This window comes from Vigna umbellata, chromosome 2 (assembly GCF_029865625.1).
Source record: "Vigna umbellata cultivar VRB3 chromosome 2, Vumbellata_1.0, whole genome shotgun sequence".
NCBI lineage: Eukaryota > Viridiplantae > Streptophyta > Magnoliopsida > Fabales > Fabaceae > Vigna > Vigna umbellata.
Genome location: NC_142166.1, coordinates 45,780,986 through 45,802,818, shown reverse-complemented (window position 1 = coordinate 45,802,818; position 21,833 = coordinate 45,780,986). Strand labels below are relative to the sequence as shown.

At 30.4% G+C, this 21,833-nt stretch overlaps 2 protein-coding genes across 3 annotated transcripts; both read right to left on the bottom strand.

Annotated features, from left to right (window-relative positions):
* Positions 1 to 1,980: 1,980 nt before the first annotated feature.
* Positions 1,981 to 12,361, bottom strand: UBP26 (ubiquitin-specific protease 26). Of its 2 annotated transcripts, XM_047298373.2 has the most exons (15): positions 12,198 to 12,353; positions 12,011 to 12,079; positions 11,429 to 11,533; positions 10,737 to 11,333; positions 9,995 to 10,250; positions 6,773 to 7,509; positions 6,578 to 6,686; positions 5,584 to 5,762; positions 5,009 to 5,293; positions 4,729 to 4,927; positions 4,341 to 4,412; positions 3,778 to 4,008; positions 3,146 to 3,409; positions 2,568 to 2,715; positions 1,981 to 2,426 (listed from the first exon to the last, which is right to left on the bottom strand). In XM_047298373.2, the coding sequence occupies exons 3-15, from the start codon at positions 11,506 to 11,508 to the stop codon at positions 2,332 to 2,334; spliced, it is 3,252 nt and encodes a 1,083-aa protein (XP_047154329.1). In that variant the 5' UTR covers positions 11,509 to 11,533; positions 12,011 to 12,079; positions 12,198 to 12,353; the 3' UTR covers positions 1,981 to 2,331. The 2 variants fall into 2 exon arrangements, with proteins under 2 accessions (XP_047154329.1, XP_047154328.1); XM_047298372.2 differs by lacking the exon at positions 12,011 to 12,079 and having other exon boundaries at positions 12,198 to 12,361.
* Positions 12,362 to 15,450: 3,089 nt separating this feature from the next.
* LOC124825697 (uncharacterized protein At2g24330) lies at positions 15,451 to 19,208 on the bottom strand. Its single transcript, XM_047298376.2, has 6 exons — positions 18,900 to 19,208; positions 18,508 to 18,770; positions 17,738 to 17,882; positions 16,949 to 17,058; positions 16,165 to 16,588; positions 15,451 to 16,075 (listed from the first exon to the last, which is right to left on the bottom strand). Exons 2-6 carry the CDS (start codon positions 18,766 to 18,768, stop codon positions 15,801 to 15,803), a joined length of 1,215 nt encoding a protein of 404 aa, XP_047154332.1. The 5' UTR covers positions 18,769 to 18,770; positions 18,900 to 19,208; the 3' UTR covers positions 15,451 to 15,800.
* Positions 19,209 to 21,833: the final 2,625 nt, after the last annotated feature.

The following is a 21,833-nucleotide window of genomic DNA, read 5'->3' as shown; positions in this document are numbered from 1 at the left end:
TAATAAATAGTTCATGTCTAAAATTGATGTAACTCAAAAATTAACTAGATATTTCATAATTTTTTAATGCAAGCATATAAAAGGAGATTCTCTTTTGACTTGGTAAAAAAAATAGTTTATGTCTAAAACTTATGTAATCCCAAAATTAATTCCATAATTCATAATTTTTAAATGCAAGCATAGAACACGAGGTTCTCTTTTCAATTGGTAAAATATAATAAATAGCTTATGTCCAAAAGAGATGTAGTCTAAATAATAACTAGATAATTCATAATTTTTTATTATGAGCATACAACACGAGGTTCTCTATTCAGCTGTTAAAAATAATATATAGTTCAATTTCAAAACTCATGTAACTCCATACATGACTATAATTTTTGAATGTGAGTATTGAACATGAGGTTCTATTTTCAGTTAGTAAAAAATAATAAATAGTTCATGTCTAAAACTTATGTAACCCCAAAATTAACTAAATAATTCATAATTTTTTAATGCAAGCATACAACACGAGGTTCTTAGTTGGTAAAAAATAATAAATAGTTCATGCCTAAAACTGATGTAATCTCTAAAATAACTAAATAATTCAGAATTTTCGAATGCAAGCATAAAACACGAGGTTATCTTTTCATTTGGTAAAAAATAATAAATAATTCATGTCTAAAATTGATATAACCAAAAAATAACTAGATAATTTATAATTTTTGTTTGTGATTGTTTTTACTTGGTAAAAACTAATAAGTAGTTCATATCTAAAACTGATGTAATCCCAAAAATAACTAGATAATTCATAATTTTTTAATGCAAGCATACAAAACATGAGGTTCTCCTTTTAGTTGGTAAAAAATAGTAAATAATTCATGTCTCAATTTGATAATAATTGGATAATTCGTATGAGGCTTTCTTTTCACTTGGTAAAAAGCAATAAATATTTCATGTCTAAAACTGATGTAATCTCAAAATTAAGTGGATAATTCATAATTTTAGAATGTAAGCATACAACACGAGATTATCTTTTGAGTTGGTATAAAATAATAAATAATTTATGTCTAAAACATGTAATCCAAAAGTGACTAAATAATTTATAATTTTTTAATATGAATAGCTTTTTTTGGTTAGTAAAAAATAATAAATAGTTCATGTTTAAAATTGATATATGGACAAAAATAATTAGATAATTCATAATATTTTAATGTGTCTTTTACAAATTATTTATAAACCAATGAATAAAATCACAAAGAAAAGACAAATAAATGCATTAGAGTTCTTTAAAGAATAATAAAATAATTCTTTAAACTATTAAAGAGATTATGAAAATTGTTTTACAAAATATATTTTTTTAAATGAAACAAAAATTAAGAATAAGTGAAAAGAAATTATAAACATTCTCATAAAAAGACAATAAATAAAAATATTAAAGAGTTTAAATGTTTAAACAAAAGATAAAAAGTATCTTAAAAATTTGAATGAATTTCATAATAAATCAATCTCTTAAAAAAGAAAAAAGAAATGGTAAACAAGTAAACAAAAAAACAAAGAAAACAGAAACAAGTTAAAACTCTTAAAAAAGAAAATAGAGAATGTAAACAAAAAACGAAGAAAAGTTATAAAACTGAATATATATATATATATATATATATATATATATAATTTTAATAATTTGATCATATTAAAAGGAAATATTAGAAGGAAAATAGATATAAAAATAGAGATATCTACATATTTATATTGAAAATTTAAGATATTATTAATATTCATATTCAGTTTATATGGAGATTTTTATGAATACAGAAATATCTGAATAATTCATGATTTTTTAATGTGAACATATAAGCACAAATTTTCTTTTCAATTGATAAAAAATAATAAATAATTTATATCTAAAACTGATATATCCCAAAAATAATTAGATAATTCATAATATTTGAATGAACATAAAAAATAATAAATAATTCCCATCTAAAACTAATATAACTCCAAAAATAACTAAATAATTCATAACTCTTAAACTCGGATAATGTATTGAACAAAAGACACAGACTAAATGTTTAACTGAAAGATACTAATGATAAATAAGTAAACTAAAACAACAATTGTTTTAAACGGAGATTCAAACGGAGATAACAGACGTACCATAAGTTACTAGAACATTAATACATTCCAAAATTTGCCTCTACCCAGGCTTTTAAGGATAAAATAACTGTTGACAGTTTTAAAGCACCAGGCACATGGATTTACATGGTTGTACTGCTCCGCACTACTTCATCCAGCTTTTCTTTTGATAACAGCAACAAAAAGATGTTACAGAGATATCAGCTGCTGAAAGTGCGGTTCTTAAACAACCTGAGATGAAACATTTGCTGTAAGAAGTGTTCCACGGAACCCTTCCTCGGTATGCTGCAGATCCTTTTTATCATCGCAAAGCTCATCTGCAAAAAGATTAGCGTAATTATGCAACTCAGACTTCAACTTTAAAAGATAAAAAACATTATTTTCCATGCTCCCTGTATCGCATACTAACAAAAACATAATAGAATGAAGAACCAGATTGCCACTAGCAAATAGCTTACCAGCAATATCTCGATTTTCGTGGATCTCAGAGTCTCTCACTATAAGCTGATCTCCAGCAAATATGTTCACATCCACGAGGGTAGCACCTTCATTATCACTATCAATTATCCTATCACCTTTATGCAGTATTTGGTTTTCCTTAACAACCTGACAGGACAACTATCATTAATAAGATTCATGAACAAAAATATACATATCAAGAAGCTGTTATCTTTTATAGCAAATGTTCTCTCTTATGACAAAAGATGTTCATCCAGTTCATGTCAAAAGATTAACTAAATTATTACTTCTACTCACTTTCTTCACTTATAATCCATATTGGTAGTGTTTAGAATTTAAATGCCTTTACATGTTCTTTAAAATTTACAGGAATTCCAATTTCCATTGCTAAAAACTCAATACTATTATGCACACGAATGGTTTAATGCTTTGGTAAGAAACCATTTAACATCTATAATAAATATTATGCACACGACCCACAACTATTATGGAAACTCCTTATAGCCATTTTCAGTACATGCTTAGTTCCAACATTTAAACACAGTAAAGCAATATACATATAACAGGCTAGACTTACCCCAAAGGATTCCCATATCATCATTTTCAGCTGATATAAAGTTGTTGAAGCAGAAACTTTTAGACTAATTGAACTCCCGTTTTTAGTCTTACGTGAGCGCTTGGAAACTCGACGATCTGTTTCAACAGACCCCTTTGAAGCTTCTAACATTGATCTTGGTACCTCCTTACCACGGACAAGAATAACACATATGTCCTCGTTGGAATAATTAAGCTTCTGCATCAGCTCACAGCTCTCTCTTTCTCCAATGCAATTTTCACAAACCTGGAAAAATTATAGCTCAAGCAAGGATTAAAATATATTATCCAATAAAAGAAAGATAATTTAGCACAAGAATATAAGAATGAACTAAACTAAAAACGAAAATGCAATGACGAGAGTAGATTATAGAATTATGGGATAATGTGGCAAATGGGGAACACCTAAAGAATCAAATGTTCACAAACAAAAAGTTATTGTGATATTAATGAGATGAAAGAAGCTAGTTGGAGGGGAAAATAGGAAAGCCAAATTGTTGGCTTTCTAATGAAAACTTGTGAATGTAGGATTTATTTTCTAAATGACTAATGTGCAACAATTGGACATGGGGGCCATCTGTATAGCTACCCAACTAAGGCCTAATTTTGGATTACCTCAGGACAAGTCTTGATGAAGACTAGTCCAGTTCCATTTTCATAATTCATTTTATCTGCTGTGCCCAACTGATCCTTGCATGTCAGCATTTCTTCACTGGATCCAGCCAAAACATTGTCTGGATTACTAGTATGATCAATAGTTGCAGATATTCCTTTAGTCTCAATACCACCCCATTCTTCACAGAAGCGTTTCCAATCATTCTCAGATACAATGGTTAAGCCACCTACCTAGAACTCACAAAATTGATTGGGTTAACATAGACGAAGGAAATTGAACTTCAAAGTAACTAAAACTAATTCCATTGAAATGTGAAAAACGAGAAAGAAGAAAAATGAATGACAAGAACACATAATATGAACCATCATCCTAAAGTGAATGTAGTTCATCTCAAATAGGAAAAAAAAAACTAGGATTGCTTGACGAAATTACAGAAATTAAAGTTACTTTAATCAACTTACAGAAGACTCCTTCTGGATTATGAGTTCATCTCAAATAGGAAAAAAAAAACTAGGATTGCTTGAAGAAATTACAGAAATTAAAGTTACTTTAATCAACTTACAGAAGACTCCTTCTGGATTATGGCACCGCGTCTGAAAACCAATTCAGGAGGTCTTTCAAGAAGCTGTGAGTGCTGATGCAAAACAAAAACACAAATTTCATCATACCAATTTCCTAAGGATTAAATTCGCAAAAATGAAAAGCTTATCAGTGTGAAGACCAAATCAGTCCGTCCGTTCAAGAGTAATCTCTGCTAATAAAGTCCCTATCGCAAACTGGATAGGATACCTTTTAGAAATAAATCTCCTCTTAACAGTTGCAAAAATTATTTTCCTCAAATTTAACCAGACACCAGTCAAAATCATATTTAGTAACTAAAACAAACATAATCCATACTGTGGAGAAAGTTGCAAAATATGACAGATAATCAAGGATAAGTAACCATGTACCTTTTCACATAACAATGAATCAATTGCCCCATCTAAAGTTTCAGGTTTATCTGAATTCTTCAGGGTTGGATTGATGTAATTTCTCCATTTTGAAATCCAAGATGAAGGCACCAAGAAATACTTGCAGTTTAGAGAAAGTGGCAGACTTTTAGCCTGGAACAATTTCTCATGATTCTGACGTTGCTTTTGTTTAACTAATCTGCAGCATAAAGACAGGAAATCAGTTTAAAATTTGTCTGCATAATGCTCTGCATTAGTGGCAATGAATGAATGATAAAACCTCAAGGAGTCCTCAAAGCATGCTACTTCTGATAATTCATTACTGCATAGGGAACACTGTTCAGAATCTGAAGAAAATGTTGGGCCACCCAAAGGATCACCAGGTTTCACAGACACCGCATCTTCATATAAGAAGAGCCAAAAACTCTCAGGAATAAGCACACGCTTAGCACCAGGAGCTTGCTCAGGCAGCAGTTGATCATGTGGACAACTAATGGCTGCTGTTGGCCCAGCATCAGCTTCAGATGGAGCATCAAGAACTTTCCTTTTCCACCATTGTTGCAACCTACAAAAGCATGTTCCTCACCATGAAAAGATATAAACCATTACTTTGAAACCATCCTATTAGTTTAGTGAAAAAAAAATTCCACTAGGGATGTTAGCAGCATAGATCATACGATCATAAATCATGTTTATAGACTAACTATTGAACTATAAGTTGCCTATAGCACAATGAAGAAGAAATTGGAGCCAATGAAAGCTGATCATAGAGTTCAGTATGTCCAAGAAATAGAACACAGTCACCCCAAAATCCCCAGTATCAATTGCAATGACATGAGAAAACTGTTATCATACCATTGTCTGGAAATGTAAAACTTTCCATCCGGGCAGTTTCCATCTAGAATATCCCGTGCAAGTGATTTCATTGAATCTCTTCTATCCCGGTAGGAGTCAGCTGAAACCACGGTCTTAGCCCCATGAATCAGGCAATCCAAACAGTGGTCATCATGAGATAATGCGGGGCCCCCACCATACTGAATTTTAAAAGTCAATAAAGGGAACACATCATCAATATTATTATTACCGCAAATGGTGAGAGCGGAAGCAGCAATAGGAACAAGAATATGGAAGAGATACACAAATAAACCATCAAATGCAAAATCATCATTATTTACATCTGTCCAGCAGAGTATGCAGTTCCTGTTAATTATACCAGAAACTGTAATTAATTCAGTTAAGTATACACAGCATTTTCCTCCTCATATAAGCATTTCTAAGAAAGTTTCTGTTCCATCAGCCCCCATATGACTATAGTTTCCTTACAGATATCACCAGGAAGAAATGTGTTTATGGTCAACACAACTACTCGCTCAACTTCTAAAGTTCACTTATAGAACTAGATTTATCGCCACTACATCTGGTAAATTTTCTTTTCTACTTTGGAATCAGTATTGCCCAGCCCAACATATAAAAATAGATTGAAAGAGAGCTTCTTGTCAATTTTAACCATTCCCAAGACATAATCATTGCTAACCATGCAAAGTATTTCTTATCTTCAGAAGAAGAAACCAAGTTGGAAAGCAATAAAATATATTATATGTAATTTTAATGAAAGTGTAATTTCGTCACGAGAACATAATTTTTATCATATCAAATACAGGAAAAGGTAACACAATTGAGTTATATAATTATCTGAGGTACACCAATCATTTGACAGGGTTAAGTTTATCATGCTTGGATTCAACCCTATTCATATCTTCAACACCAAACAAACCGTAATGGTATTATACCACAAGTACAAATTAATAATCCACAAAAAATATGTAACAGCTGACTAACAAAAAGTTACCTTGGAGAACAACATATCCCATGCTTTGGCAGACAACCGCTTCATTGAGGTAACCTTTGAAACTGGGACTTTCCCATGTGAGCATTGAACAGGCGAGTTGTCAAGAGGGCTGCATATACCTTGAAAAGTAAGCATCCTAAAAAATACATCAATTAACATTACTCTAATAATTGTTTGAAAGGAATAAGAACTAACATTGGAACAATGTTGTCAGCCCACTGGCGAAGCCATTCACTAGAAATCCAGTAAAATGGTTGCTCCAAAGGTTGAACAGGAGCTTCAGCTAAAACAGATCGAACCTCCTGTCTCCTCCCAGTAATACGACCCAATTCGAACTCTTTCATCTTGCTGTACTGCTGACAAACCTCATCATATGAGGCATTAAAATTTTGAATCTCATCATAAATATGAAATGGAAGAGAAGTGCCATTTTGCAAAGCAACTTCAACACTCTCTCTTTCATTATGCCTAGCTCCACAAATTACACTCCCACTTTCACCCACATTTTTCGTATGTTTAAGATGGTACATCAACATGTACGCATCACTAGACAAAAATGTCTCCACACGTGAAGATTGCAAATGAGAGACATTCAAACCATTTCCATTACTGTCAGCTATCATCCCTTGAGAACTTCCAGAATGAATTGCCTCATTCTTGATGGATTTAGAGGTAGAATTTGAAGACCCTTCACCAAATGGATGACAACCCAAATTAGTAACATGCTCATCATCAAATTCCCACCATTGCCCAGTGTTTACATCCTTAATATGTGCAATGTAATGGCCACTATTAGCACCAGTTCCCTTGTGAATCAATACAGCTGACAGATCATACACCAAATCAAACTCAGACAACTCCGACATTCTATGCCGCATATCAAGTTCAGCAGGAAATGAGAAAGCAGAATTAACTTTCTTCTTTGTTGTAGTCTGTCAACACAAATGAAGCGTAAAGAAAATCAAACACACATAGAGAAACACCATTAGAAAACCACTATTTTAAGAAAGAAACAAGGCAAATCATGCCCCTTCTCAAGATGAAAATGTGTTATGCTTCATCTGAATGTAAATGGATCTCAGCAATTTTGAGTAACTATGAATGACCCTCCAAGTAAATTTTTCTCAGAAATATGCATGCCACTAAACTTTTATACCTTCAGCTAAAACACATCAGAAGACAAAATAAAGCTTCGCGCTATGAAGCAAAGGCACCTTGCTTCTTGAAGTGCCATATTGGCATACATTTGCAACATTTACACCTCCCTAACACCTCCATATAATATGTAATAGTGGAGTTTGCTGTCGGTTAGATGAGCATACACTATTAATAGAGGAAGTTGTTAACAGTTTGGGATGGAAAAATACAATTGTTTAATTTTGTGTGGGAGGGTTCAGCTTCCTCAAAATACTGCACTAATTCTTTTGAGAGCTGTTACTGTTTGAGGAGTTCTTTAATAACAATAAAGACATTCTTGTTTTGACTACTACTTCTAGATTCTGATCTGATTCCAGTTCAATCAACTGGTATTAGAGCTCCAATCTTAAGAGCTTTATGCAAGAAATATTCTGCTCAAGGTTTGAGAGAGCAGTATTTGCTGGAAACTTTAATGAATGGGCTGAGAGATGCAAGGGAAGAATTGAGCTTGTGCAAACCTCAAACTATCAGAAGCTATGAACAAAGCAAGGAGGATTGAAGAAAAGAATTGGGTTGTGTGAATTATAAGGGTGGGGTACAAGAAGGAAGAAGCAATGGAAATTTTCAAACATACCCTAGTTTTTGTAACAAAATAATTAGTGACTACATCAGTGGTGAATGGTGAAAATTTCCCTGAATGGTATTCTAAATTAATTAAAGATCTATATCTCTGGATTTACCAGAATTTAGTAACAAAGAATGAGAATCACATTGGTTATGAGTTAAGAAAAAATCAGCTATAATTTAAAGGAAAGTTGTTGCTTCCCTTTAAACTTGACCAAATTCTTATCCTTCTGAAGAATTTACATGATTCTCCAATAGCAGGACATTCTTGTTTTTTTTTTGGACTTACAAAAGGGTGGTGAATGCAGTATCTTGGATGGATATAAAAATGATATTAAGAACTATGTGGCATGTTGTGAGGTTTGTCATCAGAACAAGGTTTACCTGCTGCTCTGACTGAAGACAGGGAGCTCCAAAGATTTCAAGAAGTTGTTTTCAGTAGCAGACAGAATGCTCAGGGAGATGTAGAAGTGTTGCTCAAATGACAACAACTTTCACCATGTGAGAATAGTTGGGAGTTAGCATCTGAGATTCAACAAGTGTTTCCTCAATTCCACCTTGTGGGCAAGATCCCACTTGAAAGGGAGAGTATTGATAGAACAAGACAATCTTCTATTAAATGTGTGTATCCAATAAAGAATAAGAAAAAATTATAATGTGTAATAGTTAGTGGATTCAGCTGTCAATTAGTTGAGCAGAGTTTATTAATTAGGGAAGTTATTGATAGATAGGGTAAAATAATGCAATGATATTGTTTTGTGTGGGGGATTCAAATTCCTAAAAATGCCTGAAACTAATTTTGTTTAGAGCTATCACTATTTGAGAAATTAATTAATAACCACAAGGACATTCTTGTTTCCTGGTTAGTATTTCTGGATTTTAATTCAATATAACTTCTATCAGCATAATTTTTCAAAACTAAGGGAAGAACACTGTAATTTAACAATCTCTCAAGGGATGAGAGTGTAATTTACTCAAAAAATAATCAATATTAAAAAATTAACAATTAAAAAATAATACTCCTAAACCATTCAAAAAAAATCCTCTTTTATTTTCTTTTCATCAAGTATAAAATTTATTAGAGAAGTGATTGATGTACAAGAGTAAAAGGAAAAGATATCAAGACAAAAAACTAAAAACAAAATTGCATATTAAGAACAAGAAAAAACAAACCAATGAACTTCCAAAGCTTTTTAGAACAAGATATCTGGTTTAAATGAAAAGACATGGGTTAGAGAGATTTTTTTATCCAATTAAGTTTATCTAATATTTGTAATCAGGATAAAATATTTTATAAAAAAGATTTCCTGCACACTTGTGCACTGGAATACAATTTCTTAAAAGGACAGAAATTTTACATGCAATATACATAGGAATAGTATCCTACCTTCCCTTTCAAGGCTGATAAAGATATGCAAACAGATAGATAATTTTTTATTACTATTAATTTTTTATAAGATATTATTTATAAAAAAATTCTTAACACTCTTTGTCAGATGCTTATTGCTTATTTTTATCAAACCAGGGTCCTCTTGCATGCTTAAAAAACTACAATGAAACAAAAAATAAGAATTATAAAGAATGAAAAATGCACACAACTTGGTTGAAACAATGCTTGCAATAAAAATAAAAATAAAAACACAAGTCTATCAATACCTTAGGAAGGAAGATGTAACGTTTAAGTTGAAAATTAAGTATTTTGGGCAATGTACGCAGCTTGATGCTGCGAGTAGCATCAACTCTTCCTTTACATGACTCGCAAAAATATTGATTGTCTCCATTAAGCTCCTCAACAGTGAGATATTCATCTAGGCTCTCATCTAAACTTTTCAATCCTTTGACATTCAACTCCAGTTCATAGAAATCTTCCATCTTGGAAGAAGCTTCAGAGTCTCTTCCACATTGTGAGCACCTACATAAAATCATAAGAAATATTTGAGAATCATATTCATAACTCATAAACAAGACCACTAGTGCAAGGACAGAATTTAACATAAAGACCATATTTGTGATCATATGGACACAAATCACTGGTGTTGCTCCTGCATTCTGACCAGTTATAAGAAAAAAATAATTGTCTTGAAGTATATTACAAAATAACAAACAGTAATACAAAACTAAAGTAGGTAACATGCATGTTAATGCAAGACAATCAAAGGCAAAATAAGAAACATTCTTTCTCAGAAAATACAACCAAATACACATTTTGTAAAGATTAAAAAACAAACAATCATATTACATGTTTAGCATAGTTTATGATTGTTTATTAGGTTAAGGAGTGAGAGGGTGCAAAATAGAGTACAGTTGACAAATATATAAAAGACTAATAAAGTAGAATTTTACAAGAAAAGAAAATTGTCAATCAGTAAATAGATTGTATAAATATAATGATGCGTACTTTGTCACATGAGACACACTTCCCCGGAAAAGATCTTGAACTATTGTTCTTGCCTTGGGCACTTTGGAATGGCTAAGACAACCCTCGAGCAAAGAGAGAAGCAAAGTTAGAAATTCGTGGCTATCCTGCTGAACTCCATTATCTAATTCCAGGGTTCTTACAAATGGAGAAGAATCTATAAAAGCCATTTTGCTAATATGCAACTGCACAAAAAGTCGGGTCAGCTGATCCAGCACAGGCTGTTGTTGTAAAACATCTTGTTCCACAGAAAAGATGCCTTCTCGAAAAGATTGATTCATATACAAACACTGAAGTATACTGTTGGCATAGCATGTTGCGCCAAGATTTGTGAGACCTGCAGGAGAATTAGCAGATGCCCGTAGATCCTTATTCGGATCATGGCCAAGACCTTCAAGAAAATCGGACATCTTTTGCCACAAGCCAGATTTTCGGGATCCATTTAGAGGTGGAACCAATGCACAGAAGCAATTTGGGTTGTCTTTGCTATTGACGCGACATCCTGAACAAACTGGCTTCCAGATCATATATAACTGATTCATATCATCATGAGTTACCACACCACTATTGTGAATTTTCCTATGCAAAAGACATTTTAAAACAATCAATAACCAAAAAGGCTAGCATTATAAATTTTCATTTTACTGATCAGAAAGTAAGAGTAGAGAGTGTACCTCCATATTTCCACAGTCCCGTTGCCATCATCCCCTTGTCTGTGTCTTTTATTTTTACCTCGTGTTGATGGTCTACTCATTCTACAGTACAAATACAACCTAGTCCTGACATATTAGGGTGAAACACTGATAAATACCAATTCAACAATTCATGTCCATTTAAGATTTCCATGAAAATAAAAAACATGTCAAATGAGCATCATATTCATATCATATGTATCACATGCATCACTCCGAGCATACATGCAAGTAATATAACTTGAACTTAAAGTCTAAGATAGCATAAATCGCATTACAAAAAAGTTTAAGATGGAAGTAATGGCTGTCTTCAGTTTGGTCTAAGCAGACACATTACCGAAACCCAAGTTTTGGCAATCATCGCCCGGCTGAAAAAAAGACAAACCAAATTCGGCAAAACCGCTACATAGAACCCTAGAATTTTCTATCTAATCCAAGAAAAGAATGACAGTGTTTCAACACAGAAAAACAAGTTTTCGAAGATTGATGAATTGAAAACGCAAATAGGCGAAGTTGGTAGAAGGAATGATAAGAAAGGAGGAAAGTTATTTCTGGGAGCGTTACCTGATAGACAGATAAGAGAGAGGAAGAGGAGAAGAACGAAACTGCTATGAACTGCAAGATCAAAATACACTGCAAGATTGTGGAGAAAGGAAAGATATAAGAGGAAGAAGAAATTTTAATTATTATTTTTCTTTTTACTTTTGTAAAAAATTACTGAATAAGAATTAAAAAATATTACAGAATTTACCTTTGAGGAAGCATATGAAGGAAGGGTGAGAGTGAGAGGAAGAGAGAGAGTGAATATAGAGAGAGGAGAGAGAAACGGAATTGAAAGGGGACAGAGGTTGGCTGGGTTTGGATGCCGATGTCATGTCAGAACATAGAAGAGGGGGAAATTGATGGGTCAAGTTTGAGTCAGAGGCTCAGCTTCTGTGCCTGAGGTTACCCCTACATAATCACTTTTTATCTCTTCTACATTATCACTAGTTTTTTATTTATTATTATTATTACCATAATGATGATTATTGCTTAAAATTATTTCATTTTTATAAAAATAATAATGATCAAAATATACATCAACATTATTAAATAATAAATTAATCATGAGAATTTGATAAAATTAAATTATATATATAACATTGTAATATCAAATGCACTTTACTTTTTCTAATTTGTTTAATTAATTTCATCATTTAATTTTGTTGCGGATAAGAGAAGAATCCAGGGTTGAATTTTATCTTATTATGTTTAGTGCGTCGTCACACATTCCATTTTATTACCAAATTTATATATTTCTTATGTATTAAACAAGTGAATTTTTAATTTTATTTTATACATATTTATTTTTATTGGGGATAATAATTTTTTCGAGTGGGTAAAACAACTTTAAACTTCTTTTATTATTATTAATATTCATCTAATAAATTAATTATAAAATTATGTTTAAGAAAAAAATCAATTTTTTCAGTATTAATATATTTTTATTAAATTAGTTACAAAATTATGTTTAAGAAAATAAACTTTTAAAAATTATTTTGTACTAATATGTTTCTATTAAATTAATTATAACTTGATATTTAAAAATAAAAATTAGTATGTTTTTATTGAACTTGTAGTAAGATTAAAAGTGTTTTTTTTTCAGTTTTATTTATTTATTTAATTTATGAGTTTCAAAAGTTTTGGATTGGCAAAACTCTGCAAATTAAATTAAATGAAGGAGAAGAATTTAATAGATAATTTTACGGAAAAAAAAGCTCAAAAAATAAAATAAAACAAAAGACATGTTGTTTCATGTTTTCCGAACCTAAGTCATCCTTAAAGTTCTTTTTTTATACTGAAATTATCACGGAAATTATTGGACATTCATAAATAATTAATAAATAATATAACTACCATTATAATCCTACACGTTAATTCTTGTTGATACATGTTCTTGTGTAAATTATTTGTTTAGATTGTAAAATAGTCTAGTAAAGATGATAAACATACATTTTATTTGTGACACTTGTTGCACAAATTTAACATAAAATGCAACAACCCTATTTCCTAATCATTCTCATAGTAATTATAATAGCATCAATATTTGTAATTAAACTGAGTTCTATTTCAAAATAGGTTAACAGAACTAAGTATTCGAAAATGGAAACTAAAAGCTTTTCTTTAGTTCATTTTTATATTATTTTTTTTAGTACTCGAGCTTGTATATACATAATATACTACGAGAAACAAAATATACAAAAAAAAATTAAGAAAGCTAAAATTTTATATTAGGAAGATAGAAAGTGAAAATATTTAAAAATAATAATGGAAAGAAAGATTGTTTGAAAAAAAAAAGACTAAGTAGAAAATAAAATTTACTTATCACTACTAATAATATTTTATATTATCTATTTATTATTTTAATAGTTTGAATTTTTATAGTAAAGGTATAAGTATTAATGATAAAATGTTTGAAAATACCTAATTGTGATATTGTTAGTACCTTTAGGTACAAATATTATCTTATTTGTGCAGAAAATTTATCATAACTATGATTTATTTATGGATTTTGTCATGTAATTTTTTACTCTCTTTTTTTCTACTTTAACATCATTTATAGTTTACTTATTATTGAAATTTTATTTTATTTTAAATGAAAAAAATAATAATTTAAAACTCTATCCAAACAACTTTATAATATATTTTTCTTAGTTATTAAAATGATGTTAAAAACTTTACTCAAATTATTTATAAGAATATCACATTTTGGTGTGGGAGAATGAATTTCAAGAATTGACATTAATAGTATTTTTTTTAAGTTGAAAATTTTTATAATAATTGGTATTTCACACCATAAGATTTTTAGTCAATTTCCCACCAAACTTTTTATTTAATTTGTGGTACAAGTATAGGACAAAACAAATCCTTCAAAAAAAACGTGAATATATGTCTATTATACAACAATTACCAAAATAAAATTTATTTAATATTGTTATTTTTACGAGTCTCTAAATATTTAACACAATGGTACAGAGAAAATATTAACCCTAAAACCTAAAAACTTGTCAATTGAAACACCTCCATTTGATCATCCCCTCTATCTAATATTGTATTTCATGTGACTATATTTTTTCCATCTCTCTTGTATCAGCAAAAAGATACTCATCCAAAATATTTTTGTTTATATTTATGCCAATGAAAAAAGTTTTGATATGTAATAAAAAGAACATCACCATTGTAATCCAGTAAAAAAAATGTTATTGTTTGTCAATTCTTCCAAAAACACTACCATCTTTACTGATTATAAAACGTTAACAAGGCATCATATCACAATGGCCACATTAGCCATAAATGGAGAATACACTGTTAAAAATCTTAGATAAAATAAGCGAAACAATTTATCCCATTAATTTAGCACAATTTAAATATAAATTAATTTATAAAATTAATCTCATAAAATAAAATAGAAGAACTCCATTCTCTAGTGTAAATAATAATAAGGTATGACACCTCTTAACAATAACAACCAAAAGAAGCAGTAATGAATACCTCACACCAACAATTCCATTTTGTCTTATTAATTGGAAGAGAAAATTAGTCCAGAAAACGCATGCGAAAGATAATGAGCCAAAATCAATAAACCAAAGACAACGGTAAAAAAAAAACACCTATAGTCTGCTACGAACAAATCTGCCCTCTCATAAAAACAAAACTGGTCAGTCAAAAACGTATCATTTCCCAATACTTCCATCACAATTATAGCCTTTTTGGTCCTTTCATAAGTCACGCGCGACACAATTTTAATCGTCTTTAATCCATCCGGCCAATAAATCAGCATGCAAACTGATGCCTTAGGGAATCAATAAAAGAATGGCCTCGTAAATAAACGGTGCTACAGATACGTCCAGGCGCAATAATAAATGTTTTGAAATGAACAATAATAATTATAGCGTGTACAGTATATATATACAAAATACCAGAAACAAGTTGAACAAAGTTCCAATAAGCTGTTTCAGTAGGTATCCAAGAATGAAATTATAGCGCATGGATTAATACAATTTAAATCCATTAAACAGAACGGATAGAAATCCAGATCCCAAAATTTCTGAGATACAATTTAAAACTAGAACACTGTCACGATAGTATCGAAAAAAAGGAAAAATAAAGTCAAAATTGCCTTTACTCACATAATAAGTGTATTCTGTAACACACATTACGAGACGTATCAAAGTATTTCAACACTCTTCCTGTTGCAAAGCCAACCAAGGAAACTAATACCGAAATATTTTTCCTTTATACATATAGTCTGTCCACAACAAGGGGCTAGACATGTCATCCCAACAGCTGAATCATAAAAAAAAAGGCCATTCTTTTAATCAACTTTCTCATCCACACTTGCCCTTTCTGTTACTTCCCCAATCTCAGAACTAGAAGCACTTCCAGGACTACTGCCTGCCATTATACTCTCAGCTGTAGAAACCCTAATATTTTTAACTGCATCAGTGGAACTATTGTCTGTTTTTGGAGTCCCTGTATTTGGAGAAGTAAGACTAGAAATACGTTCATCCAATTGCTTTGGTTTGTTTAGTGCTCGACAGTGTGGGCAGTAGTATGTTATAAATGGGAAATCCTCCCTCCTAGCTAGACCTGAAAGAAAATAAGTTGATAAAAGTAAATACAACATGATCTAATGCAAAAGAACATGAGCCAAAAAAAATCAAATATAGCTCCCTTACCATTATGCATATAGCAGTTACCACATATGAGAGCATAAGACTGTGCTGGATCTTCCCCCACAAGCAAAGCTGCAATTCGTGCAATCCATCCACCATCTTGTGTGTTTGAAGTTTGAGGTTGGTGATGTTCAACAACAACAGGCTGATTGTCGTCAAAAGTTTGGGTTTGATAACTTCCCCCAAGACCAACCTGTTGATCACCAGAATTTGGTGTGGCTGATCTTGGACTAGTGCATCTAGATTGAACTTGTCTCCGATTTCGAATTCCAGAGGACTGCATAAGTTCAACATCATTGCTCTTGCCTATTGAAGCATCGGAATTGAGTTGATCTTCCAGATACACTCTCAAACCAGAATCTGCACCCAACTTAGACGCTAAAACAGTTGCAGCAGCTGCTTTTGCAGCTGGGTCTGGATCATATCTCTGAATAGATCATAAGCATAACACACAATAATATTAACATACGTACAAACAGATACATCAAGAGTTGCTCTTCAGTAATGCACTTTGGAGTGTACACATTGGCACAGCAGCTTAAATCAATAAAATAAATGAACCTTGATTACAGCAGTCACATGAATTTATTCACATGTACATTATTGATTCTTCACAAAAATAGAAGTATGGGTGTTGAATGTCATGTATAAAAAAATTTCCAATGTTAACTATAATTAGGAGCTATGCCATCAAATTTGATAGGTAAGTTATTTTGTCCACTTCGTTTTCAAGAAATGAAAGAAAGGTGATATTGAACATGTAACCAGCCTTGTGTCAAACAATCACCTGAATGAGCTGTTGTGTAGTGTAATAATTTGTCTTTTCTTTGAGCTCATCAATTTTTTCTTGCCTTTCAGCTCGAAGCCTTTCAAGAATTTTCTGGTCCCTACGATCACCTATAAAATCACAAATTATAGATTAAAATTCAAACAATAAGGGAATTTTATTTTCAGTTGGCATAAGAATTATAAAATTTTGAGGTGAAAAATTGCGCTAATAAATTGGAATTCAATGATAAAATCATTAGATTTGTGAAGAACGGATCTCATAAGTAATTATCACCAGTGAGAAATTACTTATTAGTATCAAATGCCGTTCCATGATGCATCTTTCTTCATGCAAAAGTTTCATTACAACCGTTTGAACATGATTACATGAACTGCAGGAACTTTTAATGAACTTTAAATATTACTATGATCAGTATTTGCATGGAGCTATGAATATTGGATCTATCAATTATTGAAAGCATTGCTCACATAAGTGAACCGATAATTTTGGCTTAGACTCACTTTAAACTTGTCCATCCTATTTTATTGGAAAAAGTTCGAATGACAGAGATGAACTAAAACTCTTTACAGTAGTAAGTCGTACCATAAAGAGACCACCTAATTACATCAATTTGAGACTTGCAACATAAAAGTTAAAATTCCATCAACATAGATAACAACTGCAAATTATGTAACACTTAGCACTCAGTTACGGTCGAACACACAAAACTTGGATTGTTAAATATGGATAAAATGTGACCAGCTTGTGCAAGATATGTATGTTAATTGTAAAGCTTAAAATACTTACAAATCTTTGTGAAGCTTACAAATGCTGCATAGGCAGCCGATGACAGTGGAGGCAAAAGAAACATTGGCAAAACCCGGAGTGCTCTCATTTTCCAATTCATATGAATTGATCTTGTTGTCATAATAGCATAAACTATAGCAACAACCTGAAAGTTTAAACTATTTTAAGCAAAATCCCATCTTTTAATTACCATATAAAAAAAAATGAAGTAACGGGATAGGACCAGAAGATCAACTTATTTAGAAAAGAGAGACTGGTTAACATCTTAGTTAATGAGTAAAAATGAATAACCACTCTGATTAATCATTCCCTCCGTGTCTCTGTAAAAGTGTAAGTAACTACAAGTTTCCGATATAAGGTTTGATAAAGGTTTAATTATTCATTTGTTTCCTATATTTACAAAAACATTATCTTTAAATCACCTTTAACTCCTTTGGTACCATTTTTAATCTCAAGAAATATTAAAACTATGCATGTAAAGACTAATAATTTAAAATGGCATGTGCTGAGACTAAAAAGAAAGTCTTTATATAATTATAAATTCCAAATGAGAAATTAAACTTTAATATAGTATAGAGAATTTAATTCCTCCAACCATTAATATCGGCAAAGGAAAAGGTTTTATCATCATCCATGTTTAAATGACAAAATACAATAAACAGAAAAACACATATTAATCTCACAAACGTAGAGAAGCAATCAGTATGCATTATTGATCCACACCAAATAATGTTCAATGCGAAGAAAAACATTATCAACAATTACCACACCTCAAATATGACAGAAAACACAATAAGATGGCGCGAAATTCTCCTCCAGGATCGTGATCTCCTGTTCATCCTAGTCATAACCTGAGCCTCCTCTTTAGAAATGTATTGGAGTCTCTTCTCAAAATCATCACCGTGTAACCTAAGTATCCCATTCCAAATTCGCGACAAAAATCCTTTTCGTTTCTTCGTCCCACCCTCGGAGGAATTCGTACCACCGCTCTCGTTCTTCTCACCTTCATCAATCACTTTATCATTCGCCATCCCTGCCAATAAAAAAAAATACACAATTCAAACTCGCTCCAACAATTCCGCAACTAACCGTCCCAACAAATTGATCGATGATTTTACAGTATCGAATGCACGAAAGAGGAATCTCAATTGGAGAAACATACCTGTTTCTTAATCACGTTATTAATTCGGATCTCGCTAGCGTGTATTATGATTGAGGGAGAATTTGAGGAATAAGGTTTCTGCCACTTTGCACGCAGGACGGGAACACGGTGTCCAAAAGGTACATCAAGGTAATTGCAATTGGAACGGAATACTTGGAGGCTACTCAATGGTTCAATTTTTTGAATTCCCAATGTGTAAGAATTGGGGGAAGCATATGAGAGATGAGGTTTCTGAATTGGTAGGAATGAAAAAGGAGGAAAAGAAAACTTAATGATTGAGGTAACGTGAAAATATTGTAATGAAAAAAAAAAAAGATATAGCTTAGTTCTTGGACAGTCGGTGTAATAATCTTACAAACCCAAAGACGCAAACTTTGACCCAAACTTTTGGTACATAATTTGATAAAATAACATAAAATAAATTCGCGATGGCTTTCTTTTGGTCTTAATTTGAGATTTGAGAAACTTCATGCAAAATTTTCTAGAAATAGTTGCACAGTGACATGGTCTAAAACAGTCTTCTAATTCTAATATATTAATTTTAGAATTAAAATAGTCTGTTAAAATTTCAATAATGGTTTTTAAGTTAATCGTTTTTAAACATACTGATCAGGAAACATTAAATAGTAAAAAACTAATTAAAAATACATTTTTAACTTGTTATATATTATCTGTTCTCAAGTAAGCGGTACGACATCGTTTTTTCAATTATTAGAGAACTTTAAAAAGTCTATTGATTTGGAACGAAAATAGTGTATTATCACGATGATTTATAAACGGAAAACAACTTCACACTATCATTAGATAGTTGTTTTCTTTTTCTCATTTTCTCATTAACTGAAATTTATTAAAATTGTTAGTGAATTTATTAAAAAATAGGTACATTTGTATAGTTATGCTACATAGTAAAAATATATAGGTACATGTGATTTAAAATTTCTTATTTAAATTTAAGACTATTATTATGCAATCCTTGTATTTTGAATTCTTTTAAATAAGTCGTTCAACTAAATTTCTTGTATAAGTGTTTGCAATTGGAGGTAATATATATATATATATAAATGAGTATAACACTCACATTTCCGTATGCAAATGCACACGTATACATGAATTAAAGGTTCTTACTTAGATAAATGAAGACAGTTTTAATTTTATAAGTAAAAACATAAATTTTGAAACTCAACTTGATCAAAAGAAAGGCTAAACGGTCACGCGACTTCTGTAATTCATATTTTATATGTCATAATCTTGAGTAGGAAAAAGTATACCCTAACTATCAACTCTAATAATTTTAACCAATGGAATAATTAATATTAAAGTTAAGAACCTGAATTTGATTTGCAAGGAGATAGTTATTTGACCAGAAAAAAATACATCTTAATTGGTATGTAAGTTTTTCATTTTAGAAATATTTAAATAAGTCACTGAATTAAATTTTTTAATTTAAAAATTAGTTTCCTAATCAAATTTGTTCTAATGTTTATATTTCATGATTATGTGCAATTTTTTAAGTGTTTTAAAGACCTACGGAAGTTAAACTAGTATTTTCATTTCCACAAATAGTTAATTAAATCAATAAATTTTGATTTGGAATGTCATAAAAAAATAGTTAAATATATATTTTAAAAAAAAGTTAAGATATTAAATGTGTTAGTTTATTTTCAAATGATTAAGATTTGTAGATAATTAAAATCTAATTTTACTTTATTTGTGATATTGTCCTAAAACAAAATTGTCTATACGATTCTTTTTTAGTGTTCATATTTATTTTTTAATTTTAATATTTAAATAATTTTCAAATTAAAATAAATATTTTATCAATTTTATTTTTATTTTTTTTAATTTAACTGTTTTTTTATTTAACCATTTTTACACTTAATAATTTTAGAGTATAAAACTACTTTCAAAATAAATCAAAAGTTATAAAAATTATTTATTTATTTTTATAATTATAATAATAATATTTTATTATTTTTATTATAAAAAATTAAACACATGTGTAATGCATGTCTTTTAGCTGATGTTTATAATATTACTATATACACGTTTTTATAATAGAATTTAAAGTGAAATAAAAATATAATATAATTTATACTCCAATTGAACTTTGAGATTAATAAATAACATTTTCTCCATCCAAAATGGTAAAATTATTATAAAACTCATGGCCACACTTAAATTTGTTGACAGGATGTTTAAACTATTTTGGAAGTAACCCATAAAAAAATATGAAATCAAGATAGTAAGGAAAAAATACTCTCATTCAAGAGTAAATAGTAGAACAATTAATAATATTTTAAATTGGTTGAGGCACAGAAATAGAATCTACTGAGTACTAATGGTAAGATGGTTAGGACCTTAACCATATCCACATCACCATTTATTTGTGCCAATGATAAGATTTTGGAACCTTAATCATAATTTCAACAAATTTTGTTGTAACGCGTGAAAACAGAAACCGCGTATCTATCTATACCAATGGTAAGATAGTTGGGCGGTAGTTATTATCTTTAACGTCTTTCTCCTCGTTATGGTTTAATTAGACAAGCATGAATAACATTCTCTTCAATACAAGAGTAACTTTATTTTTCAATTGAGAAATATTTAATCACATAAACTACTTTTTTGTTATATTTTAATTCATAAAAGTACAAATGTATAGTCATGTAATGTTTTGATTGATCATACAGTAACACAACTTACTTTTTTACTATGATTCAAATTATTTAATAAAATCAATATATATGTATATATATTAATTTAAATTTATAACATTTTAATTTAGATTTAAAAATTAATGAAATTTGTTTTAAATGAATACATTTCATGATATTTTTTTCTTCAATTTTTAACTCATAAAGAGCACATGATTATAATTTTCATAATTCAAATATTAAAATAGATGACATAAAATTATTATAATTTAAATCAATA

Excerpts from the sequence above, each read along its gene's own strand:
- UBP26 (XM_047298372.2), bottom strand. Across the intron at positions 10,251-10,736 it reads AGTGTGTCTCATGTGACAAA|GTGCTCACAATGTGGAAGAG; the intron begins GTACGCATCATT and ends GATTTTATGTAG. Across the intron at positions 4,413-4,728 it reads ATTCATTGTTATGTGAAAAG|CACTCACAGCTTCTTGAAAG; the intron begins GTACATGGTTAC and ends GTTTTGCATCAG.
- LOC124825697 (XM_047298376.2), bottom strand. The coding sequence starts at position 18,768 with ATGGCGAATGATAAAGTGATTGATGAAGGTGAGAAGAACGAGAGCGGT. Across the intron at positions 17,883-18,507 it reads TGTTTTCTGTCATATTTGAG|GTTGTTGCTATAGTTTATGC; the intron begins GTGTGGTAATTG and ends TTAAACTTTCAG. Across the intron at positions 16,076-16,164 it reads TAACTGCTATATGCATAATG|GTCTAGCTAGGAGGGAGGAT; the intron begins GTAAGGGAGCTA and ends ATTTTCTTTCAG.